Raw genomic sequence first — 22,532 nt, 5'->3', positions numbered from 1 at the left:
CAAGTGACCTTAAGAATGTCAAATAGTTTGTGTGGGCTTCAATTTCCTTACAAGTAAAGGAAAGTGCTCCCCAAGTTCACATCTACTTTTGAAAGTCTTTGATTGTAGAACCAGATAGGAGTCCTGCATATGGGCCTGGCTGCTCCACCATATTTGAATTTTTATAGCATTGAACTGATAGAGGATTAAAAGCAAATCTGAATTACATCCTATAGGCATATTTCTTCAGCTAGTCAGGAGTTTAGGGTAGTATACCGGGGTACTTGAAGCCATTCTAATGTCAACTGTATCAGAAGGTGGCAGAGAAAAACCCATCATTTTACATTGAAAAAACTAGCACAGGTCTATCAAGGGATAGAATTTTTTAAATTGCATGAAAATTTAAACAAAACCTTAGTATTTCTAAGCAGTGACAAGTTCACAGCACATGACTGTGGGCTTTGTGGCCTTCTTGGGACTCGCACATTTATTCTTGGTGTTTATTAGGGGCAGTGGAGAGAGAAAGGTGGAACAGCACTATGGAGGTGTCTGAGTACACATGGGAAGGAAGAGGGCCCTTAATATCCGGTTGAAAATACAGTTCACTGGGATTGAAGTAATGGCTGGTATTCTCATCTTGTTTCATAAACTGCTGAAGCATTAGCAGATACATTCAGGGAGCCTGTCCTGAATGCATCTGCTCTTAGCCTTGACCTTCTGTGTAGTATAGGTATCAGGGAAACCAACGTTGAGAGTCTAATTGTAATCTCTGTAACCTCTATGTTGCAATGGGACACAGATCTCTTGGTGCATTAAGCTAGGCTGCAGGTTGGAAGTGTCAAACCCAGAATACAGTCTTTGTGGAGGGATATTATGGATAAAAGGGACATGCAAAATGGGGCAAAATGACTGACTCCTGCCTCCCACACCAGACTTCTGGCTGGAAATTGGAAAACTGTCTCAGAATAGAGGAGAATAGGATTCTGTTTATGTTATGCCTCTCTGTTGGTCCTGCATCCTAACTTCAAGGGAATGAGTTCCAAAATCTTCTTAACAACAGACGTCTCTTGTGCAATTGAATCTTATGCAGGCACCTCTAATATACCACAGATGAAAGTGGAGTTGCTCTGATGGAGGGGAGAGGTATGGGTGGGCAAGGCAGGGTGGGCACATCTCCTTCTTTCTGCACAGAGCATTGTCAGGGAAGGAGCCCTCTAACCTAAACTTGAAAATCCCTGTGTTGCAAGGACACTGATCATTACAGAAATAGATCTCTGGAGGGGCAGTTGATTGTGGCAGCAAGGAATGACTCTGGGATCACATACACTTGGATCTGAAAACCAACTCATTACTTGTAAATGATGCAGCCTTTGGCAGATTATTTACTCAGCTAAGCTTCCATATTTGACAGGAGAATTAAACCAGGTAATGGAGGTAACGCATTTAGTGAACTCCTTGGCTCTGGGTAAGTGCTTGAAAGATGTTACTCTTCTTAAGATCAATAGCTATTATTTTTGATATTATCTCAACAAGAAAACTCATCAAAATAAATTGCCTAGAGACCTATATAGAAAAAGGTATGATCTGGGGGAGGAGAACTGTGGTCATCAGCAATGTCTGCCTTGGGGGTCTGTGGAGGTCATAGCTCCAGGACCCACAACTGCCTTTCTAAGTTAATGGGGAGATCAACGTCATTGCCTTCCTACCAACCCTCCACCAGGAGATGCTCCAGCACATACAGAGAATAAGTGAAGTATTTGAGAATGTATTCAGGAGCCACTATAGTGACTCCAGATGTTGTTACTGGAAGGTGATAAATGTTCTCTTCCTCTCCGAGGGTATTTCCATGTGACCAGGTGGTAAGATCCAGAGTCCACCCAAGATCAAATGGTCCCCAGAATAAAGGAGACAATGAGATTGGAGGCTCAGTCTTGATCCTTGGGTCTTTCTTTGGTGATGGAAAGCCACCCCCACACTGATAAGGGCACATAGAACCAGTAGAATCAGGTGCAGAGAGAAGGGAAACAAGAGAAGGAAAACAAAAATAATCAGCATTCACAATTATTTTCAATGGCCTAGTTCAACTCATCATTAAATAATGTTACAGTGTGTTCATTTTGCTGTGGCGTACGTTATTAAAGATTCAAGAGCTGGGGCAGAAAACTGCTAGGTAGAGATTTAGAGGTTCAAGATTCAGTTGGCACCCTTGACATAGAAGACGCCTTCTTCCCTGATGCTCCATTGCCACCCCTGCCCAAATTCAGTTGAACAAATGCCAGTCCTAAAATAAGTACTTACCAAGAGTTCTGAAGGCAAAGCTGTTGATCCACTGTGTGTTGTGACCTCATGTGATGACTGCAGTTTCAGGTCACACTGTGTGGCCTTTATTCTCTATGTGGCACATTTTGTTTTCCAGCAAGAATCTTCCTCTTCCACCAAGTGAAGACCATTGACCCAATATCTGAAGGCAGCCTGGGAAGAAGCTGCACTCTTTAGACCACCCAAGGCCAATGTCACGATCAGGTGCTGAGTGGTGGGAGGAATTAGGCTCGTGACCAAATCTGTATTCCTCATACTGGCTTGTGCTTGTGTGTTCATTTGTTGTTGTCCCTACTCTTCCAGCCCTTCCCTGTCCATCCTGCCCTTCTGACCAATTCTAAATAGAATCTGTGGCTCTGTTCCTGCCTGCGTGAGCTGGTGGTGTTTAATTAAGTCTCAATTTTAATTTAAGGCATGAAGCTGCCTGACATCTAAGGATCTCTGAAGAGAACTGGGACCTGAAACCCATCTGAAATGTATCTGCAGACAGGTCAAGTTCATCGAAAGTCACCTCCTGCCTGACACTCCAGTCATTAATTCCAGGCGAGTTAATTGACGTATCAGTGACAGACAGTGATATAACACTTTCTCTGACAGAGCCACCTTCTCAGAAAAGTAACCTGACTTGACTTCCTCCAGTACCTCCCTGGCACAGTGAAGGCTGAGCTGCTTAACTCTTTAGGAGCTTTGCACTCTACTAATTTATTTAATGTTAAACTACCATTTAAGTGGTATTCTCTCTCTAAGAGCTTGATGGGGTGTATGAGACCCCTACCACGGCTTAGACAGGAAGAGTCCAGGGCAACACAATCTCATGCCAAATGGCACTGATGTTAGGAAGGGGATGGATATGCCCAGCCATGCTCCCTTAAACTTGCAAACTATGCCTTGAGGCATTCCTGAAATTCAGGCGTGATGCCTCTTCATGTGGACCTCCAGAAGACACAAGTTCATCAACTATGCTCAGATTCTTCTGCATATAAGCATCTGCATATTGACATCCAGCCATTCTGCAGCTCTTCCCTTGAAAATCCCAAGTAGGAGGAGTGTGGGAGGCAGTGGGTTATGTGGCTTTCCTTTGGAAGAGTTCTTGCAAGTCATTCACCAATGGCTACACACCGATCTCATGAGTCTCAGTCAATTTGAAACTCCTTTAACACCCTGGGGTGTACTCTGTAGAAAGTAGAAAAGTTCCTCTTCAAAGCTCATCTTGGTTTAAAAATAAAATAATAGACACTAGGAATAATAGCTCCTTACTCTAAATCCTCCTATCAACTATTACTTCTTACATTTTCCTCCAGTTAGTTGTTTTGGCTTACTCAGGCATGCCTGGACAGACCCAGGCAAGTCTTAGCTCATAGTTTCTGTACCTTCCTTATGTGAAAATGCTATTGCTTCCTTAAACCTGTCGTAAGCAACTTCCTCTTCTTCTTCGTTTTTCCTTGCACTTACTTATTTAGGAAAGTTTTAGGTTATTAGCAAATTGGGTATCAGTTTAAGACTGTGATGATAGTTCCGGCCAATGAATGCAGGACACAGCAGTAAGGATGACCCAAATGCGTAAGGGATAAATATGTCTGCTTTTCCTTTGTTCAACTGTGCTCTCACCATTGTTCCATCTGCCATTGAGCACCCTTTTTGCAGAAAGTAAAGATTGCCTTGCTGAGAGATCTTTTGTCTCCATGTTGACTTTTCTTCATGGCACTGATTATCTATTTCTAACAGCTCCCACCTCACTGCTTCTGAATCCTGTGTTCTCTTCTCTTCCCCAGAGCTGGGCTCACCTGCCACCTTCTCAGCATGTTATTGAATCTTGCAATTCCTTCCCCAAATTCCACATTTCCTATCTCACATCTCCTTAGCCCGTGTAACTGGCATCCCTCTGTGTTACTTATTTATGATGCATATGCCAATACCCTCCACTCAGAAGGCCCCATGTGGGTGAGGCTTTTGTCATTCTCAAGCTGCAGATTCCCCAGCACCACCCCCCAACAGTGCCCTGCACAGAGTAGGTGTTCAGTGGGCATTTGTAGGATGAATTAATTCCATCCAGGGGGAAAAAATTTGCCAGGTGGCTAAAGAGGTGCTGAAAACTAAAGAACAACCATGTAGTCAACAATGCTCCCCATGAGAGGAGGAACATGGAGGGAGATTTGACTTAGCTTTGAACAAAACTCACCAGCAAAGGCCAGAGCTTCTTCCTTGAAACTCTGGATCCCTTTATGGCCAATTTCCACATGAGCCGTTGGAAGGATTTTAGAGAGAAGGGAAAGTAGTATCTCCTGAGCTCTGATCCCAAGGGGCCTGGTCTGCAGTGATGCCTTCGAAGCTGAGAGGCCGGCACTCACTTTTCCTGGCATCAGGGGTTCTGGCTCCAAGAGCCTCATGTTTTTAATCTTGAAAATGTGAAAATGTTGCTTCCCACACCAAGTAGTTATCAGAAAAGATAAATTAATGTGTGGGAACCAGCTTGTTTTTGAAAATCAAAGAGAACTTAGAACTGAGAGGTGTTATCATCTACTCAGCTCTATGCCACCTGCTCACTTCTCTGCAGAGGGCTTGGTTTTGTGGGCTCCGTGGCTTAACTTTTCTTACCGTGGCCAGGAGAGAATCCAAGAAGCTGCCAGAAAAAACAGTGCCTGTAGAAAAGGCAGTGCTGAGATGCAGATTTGTTTCTTGGAGGGACCCTTCCAGTCCACCAAGCTGTTCAATAAAGTGAATGTTGGAAGGATTTTCTGCAAGGCAAGAGGCAAAAAGGAAAGATAATCAGATCAAGCTAAGAATATAAGAACCGCCATCCATGCAGGCCAAGGGGCGACCACTTGATCAAAAGATCTGATGTCTTCTTTGGGGTCTCTGTCGGATCTACCCCTATTTCAGTACATTTTTTTTTCTTTCCTTTCCAAATATCTTCCTTCCCACAAAAGACATAGTTCTGTTGGGTACATTCACCATCAAGGGGACATTGCTGGAGCACAGGCTCAGTTTCTCAAGAAGTGTTCTGATTGTCATCCTCGTATAATTCATCTTTCAAACCAGGATATTTTGGGGGAGCAAAAGGGAGCATGCTCAAAAACTGCCCTGGTATCATAGGAATGAATAGGAACACATGGTCACCCGTCACTTAAGCCTAGTGCCTCTCAAAATTTAATGCACATATGAATCACTTGGAGATCTGGTTGCAATATAGATTCTGATTCACTGAATCTAGGGTGAGGGCTGAAAGTCTACATGCCCAGCCAGCTCCCAGATGCTGCTGAGGTTGCTGATTCATGGATGGCACTCTGTGTGGCAAGGGCTTAGGGAATCATCCTAACTGAGACCAGTATAGCAGTAGCCAAGTTATCTATCAGCATGTCTGTACTGGCCCCAGGCTCCAACTCAGACCCCCTGTAGGCAGCCTCTGAGGTGAATACAGACATCGTTGTGGTCCATGAGAGGAGAGGCACAGGCTGCCTTTGTTCCTAGACTCTTTTAAAAAAAAATTTTTTTTAGTAAGTCTCATTTCATCACCCAGGCTGCCCAATGGCACAATCACTGCAACCTCTGCCTCCCAGATTCAAGCAATTATCATGCCTCAGCCTCCCAAGTAGCTGGAATTACAGGCATGTACCACGATGTCCAGCTAATTTTTGTATTTTTAGTAGAGACAGGGTTTCACCATGTTAGCCAGGCTGGTCTCAAACTCTTGACTTCAAATGATCCACCCACCTCAGCCTCCCAAAGTTTGTTTTAGACTCTTGCTTCAAGAATGTTTGTCTCAAGAACAGCATTGGAAGATAGAGATGATGTCTCCCACAGGAGCAAAGGGAAGGCATGCTTACTGCCTGTTATAAAAGACTCTGGTTTCCTGAGCTCAGGTTCCTATCCTAAAGAGCAATCCACTGTGGGTACAGGTGTTACTCTTCAAGTCACCCGGTGGAAAGCAGGGCTTGGGCAACCAACACAAAAACAAGGATACTCTGGCTGCTGTTATTACTCTGAGTAATAAACTGATTGGTTTTGTTTTGTTCTCTGATCCAGGAGTCTTATATCTTCTGCCAGCATCCATGAGACTGGGGTAGGTGCACCTGTTGGTTTGCAAATAGGATAGCCTTAGACTTTCCACAGTTCTTGACATTACACTTCTTGAAATGACCAATCCAAACAAATATGCTGGACATACAACTCGGAATCCATTGCTTACTATGTCTGGATTATCCCCTAATGCCTTAAATTATTCCTCAGTAGGTTTGGGGGAAGTGACATTAATGAATGAAGTAATATTAATGAATCATTTTCTTCTGAGAACAGCATTATTTTTATAAAAGATGAGCAAGGTATGACTAATATCAACCCCCATCTCCTGTGCACTTCTACGTTCCTCTTCTTGCATTGTGAACCCTCCACACACAAACACACACGCACACTCACAGGTGCATGCGCGCACACACACACACACAAATATCCCACGAGCCTTTGTCCAAATCCTGCTGTATCATCCTAAACTAGCGGCCTCAGCTTTCCTGGCCATTTCCTTCAGATTCCCATCCGTTCTGTAACAAAGTGGTACAGAACATCAGACCTGCAGCTCCCATGTCAATGTGACCATTTCCAGTCAGCTAGACAAGAACCTGGACAAGCTAGCAGGTGGGTTGTTAGGTTAACTTGATAAGGGCTACTTGCTGCCAGAAACAAAGCCTGTAAGTCCCCAGAGAGTGACCAGATGCACCTCTGGGTCAGTGAGAAACTGGCTGATTTCTTCCAACAACTCTAACTTACACTCTTCTTTGAATTAATGTATTTGATGTATACAGTTGGTCCTCCATTTCCACAGGTTTTGCATTCGAGGATTCAATTAACTGCAGATGGAAACCCATGGATACAGAGGGCTGACGGTACTACACCATTTTATATAAAGGATTTGAGCATGGATTTTGGTGTCTGCAGGAAGTAGGGCAAGGGGAGGAGTGGAGAGTGAGTTATGGAACCAATGCCTCACAGATACAGAGAACCAACTGTATACAGCTCAACAGTTAGAGATGGTTCAAAGGGGAGGAAAAAAGTAAAATATAATTAAAAACTGCAGCAGACAGCTTCAAGGTGGTTCCAAATAGGCAGGCAGGTACTAGGATCCAGGGGTCTAGGATCTTCAGAGCTGAACTGCAACAGCCTCTGCTCCATAAAACGGCCAGGAAAGCTAGGTAGCAATGAAGCAGTGACTCACCTCTCACCTTCTACACTGTCACTCCCAGCTCACATGGCGGTGACACCTACTGATTCCTCTCTAAGTTCTCCCACTTTGCAGGACTAAGAGCTCTAGATGTTCATCTAATTTGGGATAAATCCCACTGGTTTTGGTAATCTTGCTCATAAAATGCCAATTATGCATTTTTCTGGTTAGTAAAATAGGTCAAATCACAGCTAGGAGCAGTTTTTAGTGATCATCTCTGAATTGGTTCAATCTGCACTAATGGCACCGTTCTCCTCTTGCCTGAGATTTTCTCCTTTTCTCTTCAACTATACTCAGTAGTAAATCTCAGTGTGTCCCCTGGTGCCCCAGCAATGCACCTTACCAAATGCACTTGGTTACCCTTCCCTGCCTTCCCTCCCTTGTCTTCTGTTCCCAGAGCTCCTTGTGCCTAGGGAAGTTTTGTACAGGTGCTGGTGACAGATAACAGCATATTCTGTTAATTCTTCAAGAGTTTTTCTTTTCTTTTTTTTTTTTTTTGCCTATTTTAGGAAAGTATCACTCAGGGCTGGGATTAAGGTGACAGGGGGGAAATACAGGGGACACAAAATTTGGGTACACCAAGGGTGAGCACCTTCTCTAAGTCTGTACCCCACGTGCCTCTCCTGCATTACACTGTCCCAGTGCTGGTGTCACTGCTGGAAAGGAAGGCATCTGACCTAAAGTCCTGTGATGGGTTTGACTAGTCAGTACAGGGAGATTCTTTCTAGCAGTCTTCAAATCCGTGGCCCCTCCCTCTGAAGAAGACTAAGCCAGTTGCTGGTCCCCCTCTCTCTCCTGGTAACTAGAAGAGTGGAAAAGGCAGATGTCATTTCTGAACCTTGACACCAGATACACTGACGTCCCCAGTTGGATCAAAGCCCAAATGTAACATCTGGGCAAGCACTTGAAGCTCTGAGTCCCATTCTGGTTCCTGAGTCCTTTGTGCATTCTAAAAAGATCCTTGGAACATCAGTTATATATCACAAAAATTTCTCCATTGAATTTTGCCCTCGAAACACCACTTACTCAGTTCTATAAGGATAGGGACTTTTCGGCAGTTTGATTTCTCATTATGTCCATTTGTGTAACTTGCAGTCTCCTCTGCAAAGAAGAAAAGAGGTGATAAATGCAAGCACAATGCCTTACGAAACGTCAAAAATGTAGAAGAATATCATGTAACTTTGTGCTTTATCTTAGCAAAGTTACTTTCATGTGCAAATCCCAAATCCTTTACTATGTTTAGACAAAAAATTATGATGTGGGTCTCCTCAGCATCTCCTTTTGATAAATGTGGGGAGGAGAGTGTGTATGTGTGTGTGTGTGGGGGGGATCTTTCTTTTCTTTTTTTCTTTTTTTGCATTTTTTGAAACAGGGTCTTGCTCCATCACCAAGACTGGACTACAGTGGTGCCATCAGAGTTCACTGTAGGCTCCAACTCCTGAACTCAAGTGATCCTGCTGCCCAGCCTCCTCCTGAGGAGTTAGGACTCTGGCACATGCCACCATACCCAGCTAATTTATTTTTATTTTTATCTTTGCAGAGATGGGGTCTTGCTATGCTGCCCAGGCTGGTCTCAAACTCCCAGCCTCAACTAATCCTCCTTTCCTGGCTTCCTGAAGTGCTGGGATTACAGGTATGAGCCATCATGCCTGGCTATGTCTGTTCTTTCTAAATGGCGCTTCATATGACTTACAAAAAAGGCAAAGTTCTCCCAGTAGTTGCTTATTGATGTCACAATTAAGATATGCTTACTCTCCACTGAGTGGCTGTGCTAGGTAACAATTCAGTCAGGCAGTAGCTCAAACCACATCAATTTGCCTGTAGTATTTTAAGGAAACTGCAAATATATGGGTGGTGCTGTCCCCATGAGTGCTTTAGGACACATTATGAGTGGCTGCTGACTCCGGGTATTCTCTGCTTCTTTAGCTCCTCCCTGGGCTGAGGCATTGCTTTGTCTCTGCAGAACTGGCTGCCTGCCTGTCTCCATATGGAAGGCTGTGGGGTTTCTTAAAGACTGGGCTGGGATGTCACTCAGAACCCTTGATCTCTGTGCTCAGGTTGTAGACACGGTTCCCTCCTGTCTTCGGAGATAAGGCACTGCAGTAGCCTCTGTGAGCTTCGACCCCAAAACAGGGATGCACGGCACTGGCCTGAAAGAGCTTTATCACACGGTGAGTTTCAGAAAGGAGTATGACATCAGAGGTTTAGTCTCCAACTTAAACTAAAAATGTAAGAGGAAAGAAACGGAATAGAAGGTTGGGTGCAGTGCCTCACACCTATAATCTCAACACTTTGGGAGGCTGACACGTGAGGATCGCTTGAGTCTAGGAGTTCAGGACAATCCTGAGCAACATAGACAGACCCGTTCTCTAAAAAATTTTTTTTAAAAATCAGCTGGGTGTAGTGGTGCACAGCTGAAATCCCAGCTACATAGGAGGCTGGGGTGAGAGGGTTGCTTGAGCCCAGGAGTTCAGAGCTTACAGTGAGCCATCATCGTGCTACTGCACTCCAATCTGGGCGACAGACCGAGAACTTATCTCAAAAAAAAAAAAAAAAAAAAGTTGGTGGGGAAAATGGGAAAATAGGGTGCCATTAAAAAATAATTAAAAGAAAAACAAAGAAAAACACTATAATGGCATTGTAAGTTGTGCTTACAACTGTTGGTTACTTTCTTAAAGTTTTCTGAGGATGTAAGAGGAAAAAAATATTGTAAACCTTCAAGATCTACTTGTAATTAAGATTCCTTGCTGCTAAGAAGAGAGCAAAATCTTTGGAAGGTCCTTTGTTCCCCGAATGGGGTAATTGGTAGGGGTAAGAAGTTGAATGAATGGAGGTGAGCTCTGTGCTTAGGCCCTCTGAGAAACAGACAATGGGAAGATGACAGGGAATGGAGTCACTGAGGTGGAGACCAGGAAAAGGGGAAACCCAAAGAGAGGTTTGTTTCCAGAGGAAATGCTACATACTACAATATTTCACACCTTTCCCATCTCGCTACTGAGATGGAAAAGAACCACTTCTTGTTAATGCAGAGTAGAGCTGAATATATTTCTGATTTCTAGTAAATTTCTGAGTAATGTATGTAGGATAAAAACTGAAGCTCCTCATGAAGAACCCAAGACATTTGGTTTATGTCTAGAACCATCAGTGACCTCCAGGATTTCACAAAATTGTTCAGTTTTTGGTGAGGAAATGGAAGCGCAGAGGGCTAACTGGATTCACACAGCTATTAAAGAGGAAGGTTCACATGGCTGGTTAGAGATCCTAATTCACTGATAATTCTTACTCTTGATGGGATCTAAATACCTGAAATTATTTTTCCTTAAAAATATGTCTGAGATTTCCATAATGCAAGAAGACTTGGGGGAATTAAAGTTCTATTTTATTCTCAGATTAAGATGCCTTATCTGTTTCATGCACCCTCTTTCCCTTTTCTTCTCCCTTCTCTTCTCTTCCTTTCCCTCCTTTCCTTCCCTTTTTTCCTTTCTAATTTCGTTCTTTTCCTTTTATCCTTCCCTTCTTTCTCCCCTTCCTCATTCCCTCCCTCCTTCCCTCCCTCCCTCCCTCCCTTCCTTCCTTCCTTCCTTCCTTCTTTTCATTTCTTCCCTCTTTCCTTTCCCTTCCTTTCTCTTTCCTTCCCTTCCCTCCCACCTTTCCTTCCTTCCTTCCCTCCCTCCCTCCTTCCTTCCTTTCCTCTCCTCCTGTTCTTCTTTCTTCCCTTTCCCCCTTCTCCTTTCCTTTCTTTTGCCCTTCTTCCTTTCCTTCATTCTTTTCTTTTTCCTTTTTTCTTTTCCTCCTTCCTTTTTTCCTTCCTTCTTTCCTTTTCTTCTTTTCTCCTCTTTTCTTCCTCCCGCCCTTTCTTCCTTTATAAATATTTTGAAGTTTCTACTCCATACTAGAACTATGTACAGTTCTTGCCCCAGTCACATACCACATGTTGCAAATACAAAAGATTTTCAGATATTGATGAGTATGAGAAAACCCCAAATTTCAGAGGATAGTCATTGAGTTTGGAGACATGACTTTAGATAAGGCCCCAAAGGGAGGCTTCTCTGACATTGGGACAGAATCTGAGGAAAAAGGAAAAGTCATCCTGGCAGAAGGGTTATGATAAAGAACCCATGGTATGTAATAGCCAGTGTGAACAGGATGAAGGAAGAGAGAATCAAAGCTCCCTGCTGGCTTGCAAGATCCTAGATTTTCCTTTAATTGCCATAGGTCAACATTGTAGAATTTAAAGTAAGGAAATGAGATTATCCGATGAATATGTGTAAAAGATCTCTGGCTGCTGTAAGCAGTAGACACTGTAAAGAGATAAGAATTACATGATTATTACATGTACTCTGTGAGTTAACTATAGTGAGATTACCTTTGAGAAAACTGCCACCAGGATTTACATACCATGCCCAAGATCACGTGGCTTGTAAATAATGGAGGAAGCTTCACAGCCTGATCAGTACCAACTTCAAAGCCCATACCCTTTTTCAGGGTATCTACTTAAGTTGTAGCCCTATTAAGATATACAAGGTTTGACTGGAATTTTCAATAAAATATTGAAATCAGTTTTCTACAAAGGGGAAACCTCTGTATGGGGAAATCCCCCTTTGAACCCCACTTTCTGATTCCAGTTCTCTGCTAATAAAGGACTTGAAATATCCTGATGTTTAGAATCCAGTGTTCTAACTGGGTACAGACACATTCACATCAGCTGAAGCAGCTGTATGAAAATCTGCTTCTGATGCCGGCTGAAGGACAGCAACTGAATTTCCACCTTAACTCCATCTCTTTTTCTAGCAATGGTTAATTTGAATGTGTCATATCATAGCCTGGGTACATTTTACTAATGTCAATATTTTTGCTACCTAATAGTACACAGTATTATACCTGAAATCTTCCAGCCTGGCAGGGTGCTATTACAAAAGATTGCTTAATTGTAGGTTACTTCTGTACATTTAAATTTCAGTAGCATATTAAGTTGTCAGGCTTAATTACCGTTGTATGTTTAGATTATGCCACAGATTATTTAGTTTAGTACCTAGGTTTGCCAGCCTGTTCTCCTTGTGATGTGACAGGCCAGTAATTCGTGTATTATGGAAAAACCTAAAATTTCCCATGGAGATGTCCAGGAGGCCTGGCATTCTCACTGATCCTTCAGAAAGTCCTCACTCTGCTGCTCCCCCAAACCTCCCTGCCCCATCCAATTTCCCTGGGTGAATTTCTGCAGGGAATAGCCTTGGTGGTCCTAGCTTGGCTTCACATTTATGTTTATCATGACTATGAAGATGTGGAAACGCCCACTGATCCCTCAAAGGGCTCACCAGATAGGTTAGGGCAGAGTTTCTCCACCTGATACCGTTGACATTTTCTAATTGTGTGAGGCTGTCCTTTGTATTGAAAGATGTTTAGCAGCATCTTTGACTTCTACCCACTAGATGGTGATAGCATTCCCACAGTGGTGAAAATCAAAACTGCCTCCAGACATCGTAAGGTGACCTCAGGAGACAAATTGCCACTGATTGAGAAACACCCTATCCCCGAGTGAAAGTGATAGAAAACTTCCTACCAGCAAATCTTATTTTAGTGCTCATTGTGGACGATGCTTTCTGCCTCCTGGTAGAATCTCACAATCCTTTATAATTTCAGTTCTTGGGGGTGTGTGTTCCTGGTTCTACCTCTTACGTATGGTGGAAGAGGAGTATTATTATGGAATGAGAAGAATGATTAAGAAAGCCAAACAGGCTTCTGTGAAGATTGGGAATTTCTATATTATTAATACAAACTCCAGATAGAGACTTATGATGCCAGAGTAGTTGGGGAAGATTCTGGGTAAGAGCCCTTTGCTATTCACAGGTTGCCACAAAATGTTCTGAAAATGTGACCTCACTGATGTGACAGTGCCAGATAAGCAGACCTGACGCCTTCATTAGGTGGGTCCTTAGAGCCTATCTGGATCTATGTTTCCCCGTCACATAAATGGCTGTGATCCCATCCAAACAAGCCCAACTTAGCACATTCTTCCCTAACCTTGTCTTTTCATCTTTTTGCTTAAGCACACTCATACTCATAATGATTCAAATACTTTGAAATTCCTTCCATTTCTTTTCTCTTTGCCTTTCCAATTTTTATTCTTTCTTTTCTCAACCTCCTTCCCCCAAAACCAGTTAGCTTCTCCTTTAAGGGCAACCTTCTTGCCTGTAACAAAGTACCTGACATATCATAAAAAATCAATTTTTTTTCCTGGAGTGGAGCAAGATGGCCGAATAAGAACAGCTCCAGTCTCCAACTCCCAGCACGAACGACACAGAAGACAGGTGATTTCTGCATTTTCAACTGAGGTACTGGGTTCATCTCACTAGGGAGTGCAGGATAGTTGGTGCTGGTCAGCTGCTGCAGCCCAACCAGCAAGAGCTGAAGCAGGGCAAGGCATCACCTCACCTGGGAAGCCCAAGAGGGAAGGGAATCCCTTTTCCTAGCCAGGGGAACTGAGACAAACAACACCTAGAAAATTGGGTAACTCCCACCCCAATACTGCACTCTACCAAGGATCTTAGCAAACGGGCACACCAGGAGATTATATCCCACACCTGGCCGGGAGGGTCCCACACCCACGGAGCCTCCCTCATTGCTAGCACAGCAGTCTGTGATCTCATGGCAAGGCAACAGCGAGGCTAGGGGAGGGGCACCCGCCATTGCTGAGGCTTAAGTAGGTAAACAAAGTCGCTGGGAAGCTCGAACTGGGTGGAGCTCACAGCAGCTCAAGGAGTCCTGCCTGTCTCTGTAGACTTCACCTCTGGGGACAGGGCACACCTAAACAACAGCAACAACAACAACAAAAAAAGCAGCTGAAACCTCTGCAGACGCAAATGACTCTGTCTGACAGCTTTGAAGAGAGCAGTGGATCTCCCAACATGGAGGTTGAGATCTGAGAATGGACAGACTGCCCGCTCAAGTGGGTCCCTGACCCCTGAGTAGCCTAACTGGGAGACATCCCCCACTAGGGGCAGACTGACACCCCACACCTCACACGGTGAAGTACACCCCTGAGAGGAAGCTTCCAAAGCAAGAATCAGACAGGTACACTTGCTGTTCAGCAATATTCTATCTTCTGCAGCCTCTGCTGCTGATACCCAGGCAAACAGGGTCTGGAGTGGACCTCAAGCAATCTCCAACAGACCTATAGCTGAGGGTCCTGATTGTTAGAAGGAAAACTAACAAACAGGAAGGACACCTACACCAAAACCCCATCAGTACGTCACCATCATCAAAGACCAGAGGCAGATAAAACCACAAAGATGGGGAAAAGGCAGGGCAAAAAAGCTGGAAATTCAAAAAATAAGAGCGCATTGCCCCCTGCAAAGGAACGCAGCTCATCGCCAGCAACGGATCAAAGCTGGACGGAGAATGACTTTGACGATATGAGAGAAGAAGGCTCCAGTCCGTCAAAATTCTCAGAGCTAAAGGAGGAATTACATATCCAGTGCTAAGAAACTAAAAATCTTGAAACAAGAGTGGAAGAGTTGATAACTAGAATAATTAATGCAGATAAGGCCATAAACGAATGGACAAAGATGAAAACCATGACATGAGAAATACGTGACAAATGCACAAGCTTCAGTAACCGACTCGATCAACTGGAAGAAAGAGTATCAGCGATTGAGGATTAAATGAATGAAATGAAGTGAGAAGAGAAACTTAAAGAAAAAAGAAGAAAAAGAAATGAACAAAGCCTGCAAGAAGTATGGGATTATGTAAAAAGACCAAATCTACGTCTGATTGGGGTGCCTGAAAGTGAGGGGGAAAATGGAACCAAGTTGGAAAACACTCTTCAGGATATCATCCAGGAGAACTTCCCCAACCTAGTAGGGCAGGCCAACATTCAAATTCAGGAAATACAGAGAATGCCACAAAGATACTCCTCGAGAAGAACAACTCCAAGACACATAATTGCCAGATTCACCAAAGTTGAAATGAAGGAAAAAATCTTAAGGGCAGCCAGAGAGAAAGGTCGGGTTACCCACAAAGGGAAGCCCATCAGACTAACAGCAGATCTCTCGGCAGAAACTCTACAAGCCAGAAGAGAGTGTGGGCCAATATTCAACATTCTTAAAGAAAAGAATTTTAAATCCAGATTTTCATATCCAGCCAAACTAAGTTTCATAAGTGAAGGATAAATAAAATCCTTTACAGATAAGTAAATATTTAGAGATTTTGTCACCACCAGGCCTGCCTTACAAGAGACCCTGAAGGAAGCACTAAACATGGAAAGGAACAACTGGTACCAGCCATTGCAAAAACATGCCAAAATGTAAAGACCATCGAGGCTAGGAAGAAACTGCATCAACTAACGAGCAAAATAACCAGTTAATATCATAATGGCAGGATCAAGTTCACACATAACAATCTTAACCTTAAATGTAAATGGACTAAATGCTCCAATTAAAAGACATAGACTGGCAAACTGGATAAAGAGTCAAGACCCATCAGTCTGCTGTATTCAGGAGACCCATCCCACACGCAGAGACATACATAGGCTCAAAATAAAGGGATGGAGGAAGATCTACCAAGCAAATGGAGAACAAAAAAAAAGCAGGGGTTGCAACACTAGTCTCTGATAAAACAGACTTTAAACCATCAAAGATCAAAAGAGACAAAGAAGGCCATTACATAATGGTAAAGGGATCAATTCAACAGGAAGAGCTAACTATCCTAAATATACATGCACCCAATACAGGAGCACCCAGATTCATAAAGCAAGTCCTTAGAGACTTACAAAGAGACTTAGACTCCCATACAATAATAATGGGAGACTTCAACACTCCACTGTCAACATTAGACAGATCACGAGACAGAAAGTTAACAAAGATATCCAGGAATTGAGCTCATCTCTGCAGCAAGCAGACCTAATAGATATCTACAGAACTCTCCACCCCAAATCAACAGAATATACATTCTACTCAGCAACACATCACACTTATTCCAAAATAGACCACGTAATTGAAAGTAAAGCACTCCTCAGCAAATGTACAAGAACAGAAATTATAACAAACTATCTCTCAGACCACAGTGCAATCAAACTAGAATTCAGGACTAAGAAACTCAATCAAAACCGCTCAACTACATGGAAACTGAACAATCTGCTCCTGAATGACTACTGGGTACATAACGAAATGAAGGCAGAAATAAAGATGTTCTTTGAAACCAATGAGAACAAAGATACAACATACCAGAATCTCTGGGACACATTTAAAGCAGTGTGTAGAGGGAAATTTATAGCACTAAATGCCCACAAGAGAAAGCTGGAGAGATCTAAAATTGACACTCTAACATCACAATTAAAAGAACTAGAGAAGCAAGAGCAAACACATTCAAAAAGTAGCAGAAGGCAAGAAATAACTAAGATCAGAGCATAACTGAAGGAGATAGAGACACAAAAACCCTCCAAAAAATCAATGAATCCAGGTGTTGGTTTTTTGAAAAGATCAACAAAATTGATAGACCGCTAGCAAGACTAATAAAGAAGAAAAGAGAGAAGAATCAAATAGACACAATAAAAAATGATAAAGGGGATATCACCACCGACCCCACAGAAATACAAACTACCATCAGAGAGTACTATAAACACCTCTACACAAATAAACTAGAAAATCTAGAAGAAATGGATAATTTCCTGGACACTTACACTCTCCCAAGAATAAACCAGGAAGAAGCGGAATTCCTGAATAGACCAATAGCAGACTCTGAAATTGAAGAAATAATTAATAGCCTACCAACGAAAAAAAGTCCAGGAGCAGATGGATTCACAGCTGAATTCTACCAGAAGTACAAGGAGGAGCTGGTACCATTCCTTCTGAAACTATTCCAATCAATAGAAAAAGAGAGAATCCTCCCTAACTCATTTTATGAGGCCAACATCATCCTGATACCAAAGCCTGGCAGAGACACAACAAAAAAAGAGAATTTTAGACCAATATCCCTGATGAACATCGATGCAAAAATCCTCAATAAAATACTGGCAAACCGGATCCAGCAGCACATCAAAAAGCTTATCCAGCATGATCAAGTGGGCTTCATCCCTGGGATGCAAGGCTGGTTCAACATACACAAATCAATAAACGTAATCCAGCATAGAAACAGAACCAAAGACAAAAACCACATGATTATCTCAATAGATGCAGAAAAGGCCTTTGACAAAATTCAACAGCCCTTCATGCTAAAAAAAACTCAATACATTCGGTATTGATGGAACGTATCTCAAAATCATAAGAGCTATTTATGACAAACCCACAGCCGATATCATACTCAATGGGCAAAAACTGGAAGCATTCCCTTTGAAAACTGGCACAAGACAGGGATGCCCTATTTCACCACTCCTATTCAACATAGTGTTGGAAGTTCTGGCTAGGGCAATCAGGCAAGAGAAAGAAATCCAGGGTATTCAGTTAGGAAAGAAGAAGTCAAATTGTCTCTGTTTGCAGATGACTTGATTGTATATTTAGAAAATCCCATTGTCTCAGCCCAAAATCTCCTTAAGCTGATAAGAAACTTCAGCAAAATCTCAGGGTACAAAATTAATGTGCAAAAATCACAGCATTTTTGTACACCAGTAACAGACAAACAGAGAGCCTAATCATGAATGAACTTCCATTCACAAATGCTTCAAAGGAATGAAATACCTAGGAATCCAACTTACAAAGGATGTAAAGGACCTCTTCAAGGAGAACGACAATGAAATAAAAGAGGACACAAACAAATAGAAGAACATACTATGCTCATGGATAGGAAGAATCAATATCGTGAAAATGACCATACTGCCCAAGGTAATTTATAGATTCAATGCCATCCCCATCAAGCTACCAATGACTTTCTTCACAGAATTGGAAAAAACTGCTTAAAGTTCATATGGAACCAAAAAAGAGCCCGCATTGCCAAGACAATCCTAAGTGAAAAGAACAAAGCTGGAGGCATTACGCTACCTGACTTCAAACTATCCTACAAGGCTACAGTAACCAAAACAGCATGGTACAGGTACCAAAACAGAGATATAGACCAATGGAACAGAACAGAGTCCTCAGAAATAATACCACACATCTACAGCCATCTGATCTTTGACAAACCTGACAAAAACAAGAAATGGGGAAAGGATTCCCTATTTAATAAATGGTGCTGGGAAAATTGGCTAGCCATAAAGTAGAAAGCTGAAACTGGATCCTTTCCTTACTCCTTATACGAAAATTAATTCAAGATGGATTAGAGACTTAAATGTTAGACCTAATACCATAAAAACCCTAGAAGAAAACCTAGGTAATACCATTCAGGACATAGGCATGGGCAAGGACTTCATGCCTAAAACACCAAAAGCAACGGCAACAAAAGCCAAAATTGGCAAATGGGATCTAATTAAACTAAAGAGCTTCTGCACAGCAAAAGAAACTACCATCAGAGTGAACAGAAACCGACAGAATGGGAGAAAATTTTTGCAATCTACTCATCTGACAAAGGGCTAATATCCAGAACCTACAAAGAACTCAAACAAATTTACAAGAAAAAAACAAACAACTCCATCAAAAACTGGGCAAAGCATATGAACAGACAGTTCTCAAAAGAAGACATTCATACAGCCAACAGACACATGAAAAAATGCTCATCATCACTGGCCATCAGAGAAATGCAAATCAAAACCACAATGAGATACCATCTCACACCAGTTAGAATGGCGATCATTAAAAAGTCAGGAAACAACAGGTGCTGGAGAGGATGTGGAGAAATAGGAACACTTTTACACTGTTGGTGGGATTGTAAACTAGTTCAACCATTGTAGAAAACAGTATGGCGATTCCTCAAGGATCTAGAACTAGAAGTACAATATGACCCAGCCATCCCATTACTGGGTATATACCCAAAGGATTATAAATCATGCTGCTATAAAGACACATGCACATGTATGTTTATTGCGGCACTATTCACAAGAGCAAAGACTTGGAATCAACCCAAATGTCCATCAGTGACAGGCTGGATTAAGAAAATGTGGCACATATATACTATGGAATACTATGCAGCCATAAAAAAGGATGAGTTTGTGTCCTTTGTAGGGAGATGGATGCAGCTGGAAACCATCATTCTCAGCAAACTATCACAAGAACAGAAAACCAAACACCGCATATTCTCACTCATAGGTAGGAACTGAACAATGAGATCACTTGGACTTGGGAAGGGGAACATCATACACCAGGGCCTATCATGGGGAGGGGGGAGGGCGGAGGGGGGAGGGATTGCATTGGGAGTTATACCTGATGTAAATGACGAGTTGATGGGTGCTGACGAGTTGATGGGTGCAGCACGCCAACATGGCACAAGTATACATATGTAACAAACATGCACATGTACCGTAGAACTTGAAGTATAATAATAAAAAAAAATTTTTTTTAAATCAATTTTTTTGTTGATTTAACGAATAAAGTAGGAAAATCACTAGATATAAAGGAAACTAAAATTAGAATCATAGGTTTATGTTTTTTCTAGTCCCTAAAGAAGGTGAAATTTCAATAATAGTAATAACAGGAAGAACTATTCACCTAGACCATCAACTAAATGACTTATGGTGTTGTCAGTTATCCTGGGCTTATATTGTGCATGCATTTTCATTGTATATGGATTTATAAACTTTTTTTTTTTTTTTTTTTTTTTTTGCTCTGTCACCAGACTGGAGTTCAGTGGCACGATCTTGGCTCACTACAGCTTCTGCCTCCTGAGTTCAAGCAATTCTTATGCCTCAGCCTCCCGAGTTGCTGGGATTACAGGCAAGAGTCACCACACCAAACTAATTTTTGTATTTTTAGTAGAAACAGGGTTTCACCATGTTGGTCAAGATGGTCTCAATCTCCTGACCTCGTGATCCCCCCGCCTCGGCCTTCCAATGTGCTGGGATTACAGGCGTGAGCCACAGCGCCCTGCCTATACTGCTTTTAAAGTGAATACTTGTTCTTTGTCCAATTATGGACAGTTACCAGCATGCACACACACACACACACACACACAGAAACAAATGATGAGTGAATCCAAGGAGTGACCCTAACTGCTAAGCTAAGGATTCCTATGGTAGAACAAAACAGCACTTTTATGGAACTTCAGATTTGCTCAGAAGAGGTAGGGTTCACCCCTCCTTAGCCTGGCTGTTCATGGCACTTTGATATTCATGAAGTGCCTTGTTATTAGCTCTGCTTTGGAAAACACCTTGAAAGCCTGGTCTCTGGGTTGGGATTGGTTGCTTAGTTAAGGTCTGTCTAACAGCTAGCTCAGTTTGCCCACCAAAGATTAGATTACTGTTTTATTCCTTTGTGCCAATAACCTTATATTTTCTTGCATAACAACAGTGCCTCAGAATCAGAGAGAGATTTTTGGTTTCCCAGTTTTAATCATGAACATTTTTATCCATAGCCATTATTATGAAAAGCCTTGCAATGCCTTCAATGCTAACTTCTTCAAGTGCCATGCAAAGTGGGACAGCTGTGGTCAGAGGTTGCATGGCCCAAGGATTGAGTACCTGATCTTGATACAGAGAATCAATTGTCCCCAAGGAACATAGTTGGATCCAGGGGATTCCAATCATGACTTACTTTTATTTCTTGAATTGGAAATCTATTTTAGATACAGAAAATTCTTTAGTAATAGTACTTTTAGATTAGGTTGAGGGGATGGTAGTCAATTTTTAGAAATAGACTAATGTATAAGCTTTTTCCCATTTTGAGGGAGAAGGAAAATCACAATTTTGTCATGGGGATTGACCATAGGCACATTTTGGGCAAAATGAAATGTGCAGAAGCACCTCAGGTGTCACAGGCTCATTTGCTGCAATTCAATGAGTATTTGTTAAACATCAACCAAATGACAGTAATTGCAATAGGCACTGAGAGAAATACAAAGGGAAAAAAGACACGGTCCCCATCCTGGAAAGACCCTTGTATCTCCCTCACCATCTCTTTCTAGTCTGAAGTTGAAGTATGACAGTTTTAGTCTATAGATGTTAGAAAAGATCTTAGTCTTCTAAAATTCATATACTGAAACCATCTCAAAAAGGAAAAGAGAATCATGGTTCATTCTCTCAACCACAAAACTAACAATTTTAACTTGATTGCATTAGATCTATAAGATCCAATGAGAATTTCATAATAATAATAACTATAGTAGTACCTCATTAATTAAAATAATATCCCACATGCTACGTTCACTGATAACAACAAAAATGATAACACTTCAAAATTGTGTTTTTTCCTTAAAAATGAAAAAATAAAAAACCTGTGTTAAGTGCATTCCATTTAGAAGATGCATACCATTATCCATTTGACTTAGAATTCCAGAGCCCTGAACTGTGGGCTATTTCTACTATAGGATTCTCAGGATTGGAAGGGACCTCAGAGGACATCTGGCCCACCCTCCTGCTCCCCATAATTAAAATACTTCAAAGAGGAGTTAATTCTCTTTTCTTTCTCCATACGTCCTAGCTTCTTGTCAGGGGTGCTGTTCTCACCTGACACTGAGGGTGACGAGTCAGAGGAGGAGTCAATTTGCAAAGATCCGATGGTGAGGGTCGCCAGGATGGCTTCTGCGTCTACCAAAGTCTGGCTGCTTGATGGCTTGGATGGGGGGGACAAGACAACACACATGGAGCATTGCTCTATATTGGCCGCATGGAGGTCTCCAGAATAAAGTGCGCATCCCTAATGAGAGGCAAACAGAGAGAGGAGGCACTTGTCTGATGGAAGGATGCTATATCATGGCTCATGGTGGTAGCTCTTTGTGAGTGATGTAATTTTTCAGCATTGAGCTCCAACCTTCACTGATTTGATTTTAAAACTTAGTTACCTCATATCTGACACATTTAACCTTATCAAACATTAATATTTTAGTGTGAATAAGTTTCATAGATTCTTTCCTGAAAGCAAGTTTGGATGAGACAGAGGAGAGTGGGGAGGGAGGAACAAAAGTCCATGCCACTGACTCAGGTGGAAGAAGAGAGTAGGGTCAGGGT

General features: G+C 42.2%; 1 protein-coding gene across 1 annotated transcript in view; it reads right to left on the bottom strand.

Annotated features, from left to right (window-relative positions):
• KCNU1 (potassium calcium-activated channel subfamily U member 1) overlaps positions 1-22,532 on the bottom strand; it is a 162,599-nt gene that overhangs the window by 8,372 nt on the left and 131,695 nt on the right. The window contains exons 22-24 of the mRNA XM_077942816.1: positions 22,032-22,221; positions 8,537-8,611; positions 4,894-5,033 (exon numbers count right to left, since the gene is read on the bottom strand). Coding sequence (XP_077798942.1) covers positions 4,894-5,033; positions 8,537-8,611; positions 22,032-22,221 — 405 coding nt within the window. The remainder of the gene's footprint in view (positions 1-4,893; positions 5,034-8,536; positions 8,612-22,031; positions 22,222-22,532) is intronic.

This window comes from Macaca mulatta, chromosome 8 (assembly GCF_049350105.2).
Source record: "Macaca mulatta isolate MMU2019108-1 chromosome 8, T2T-MMU8v2.0, whole genome shotgun sequence".
NCBI lineage: Eukaryota > Metazoa > Chordata > Mammalia > Primates > Cercopithecidae > Macaca > Macaca mulatta.
The sequence above is the reverse complement of the archived record's forward strand: the minus strand, read 5'-3'. Positions and strand labels throughout refer to the sequence as shown.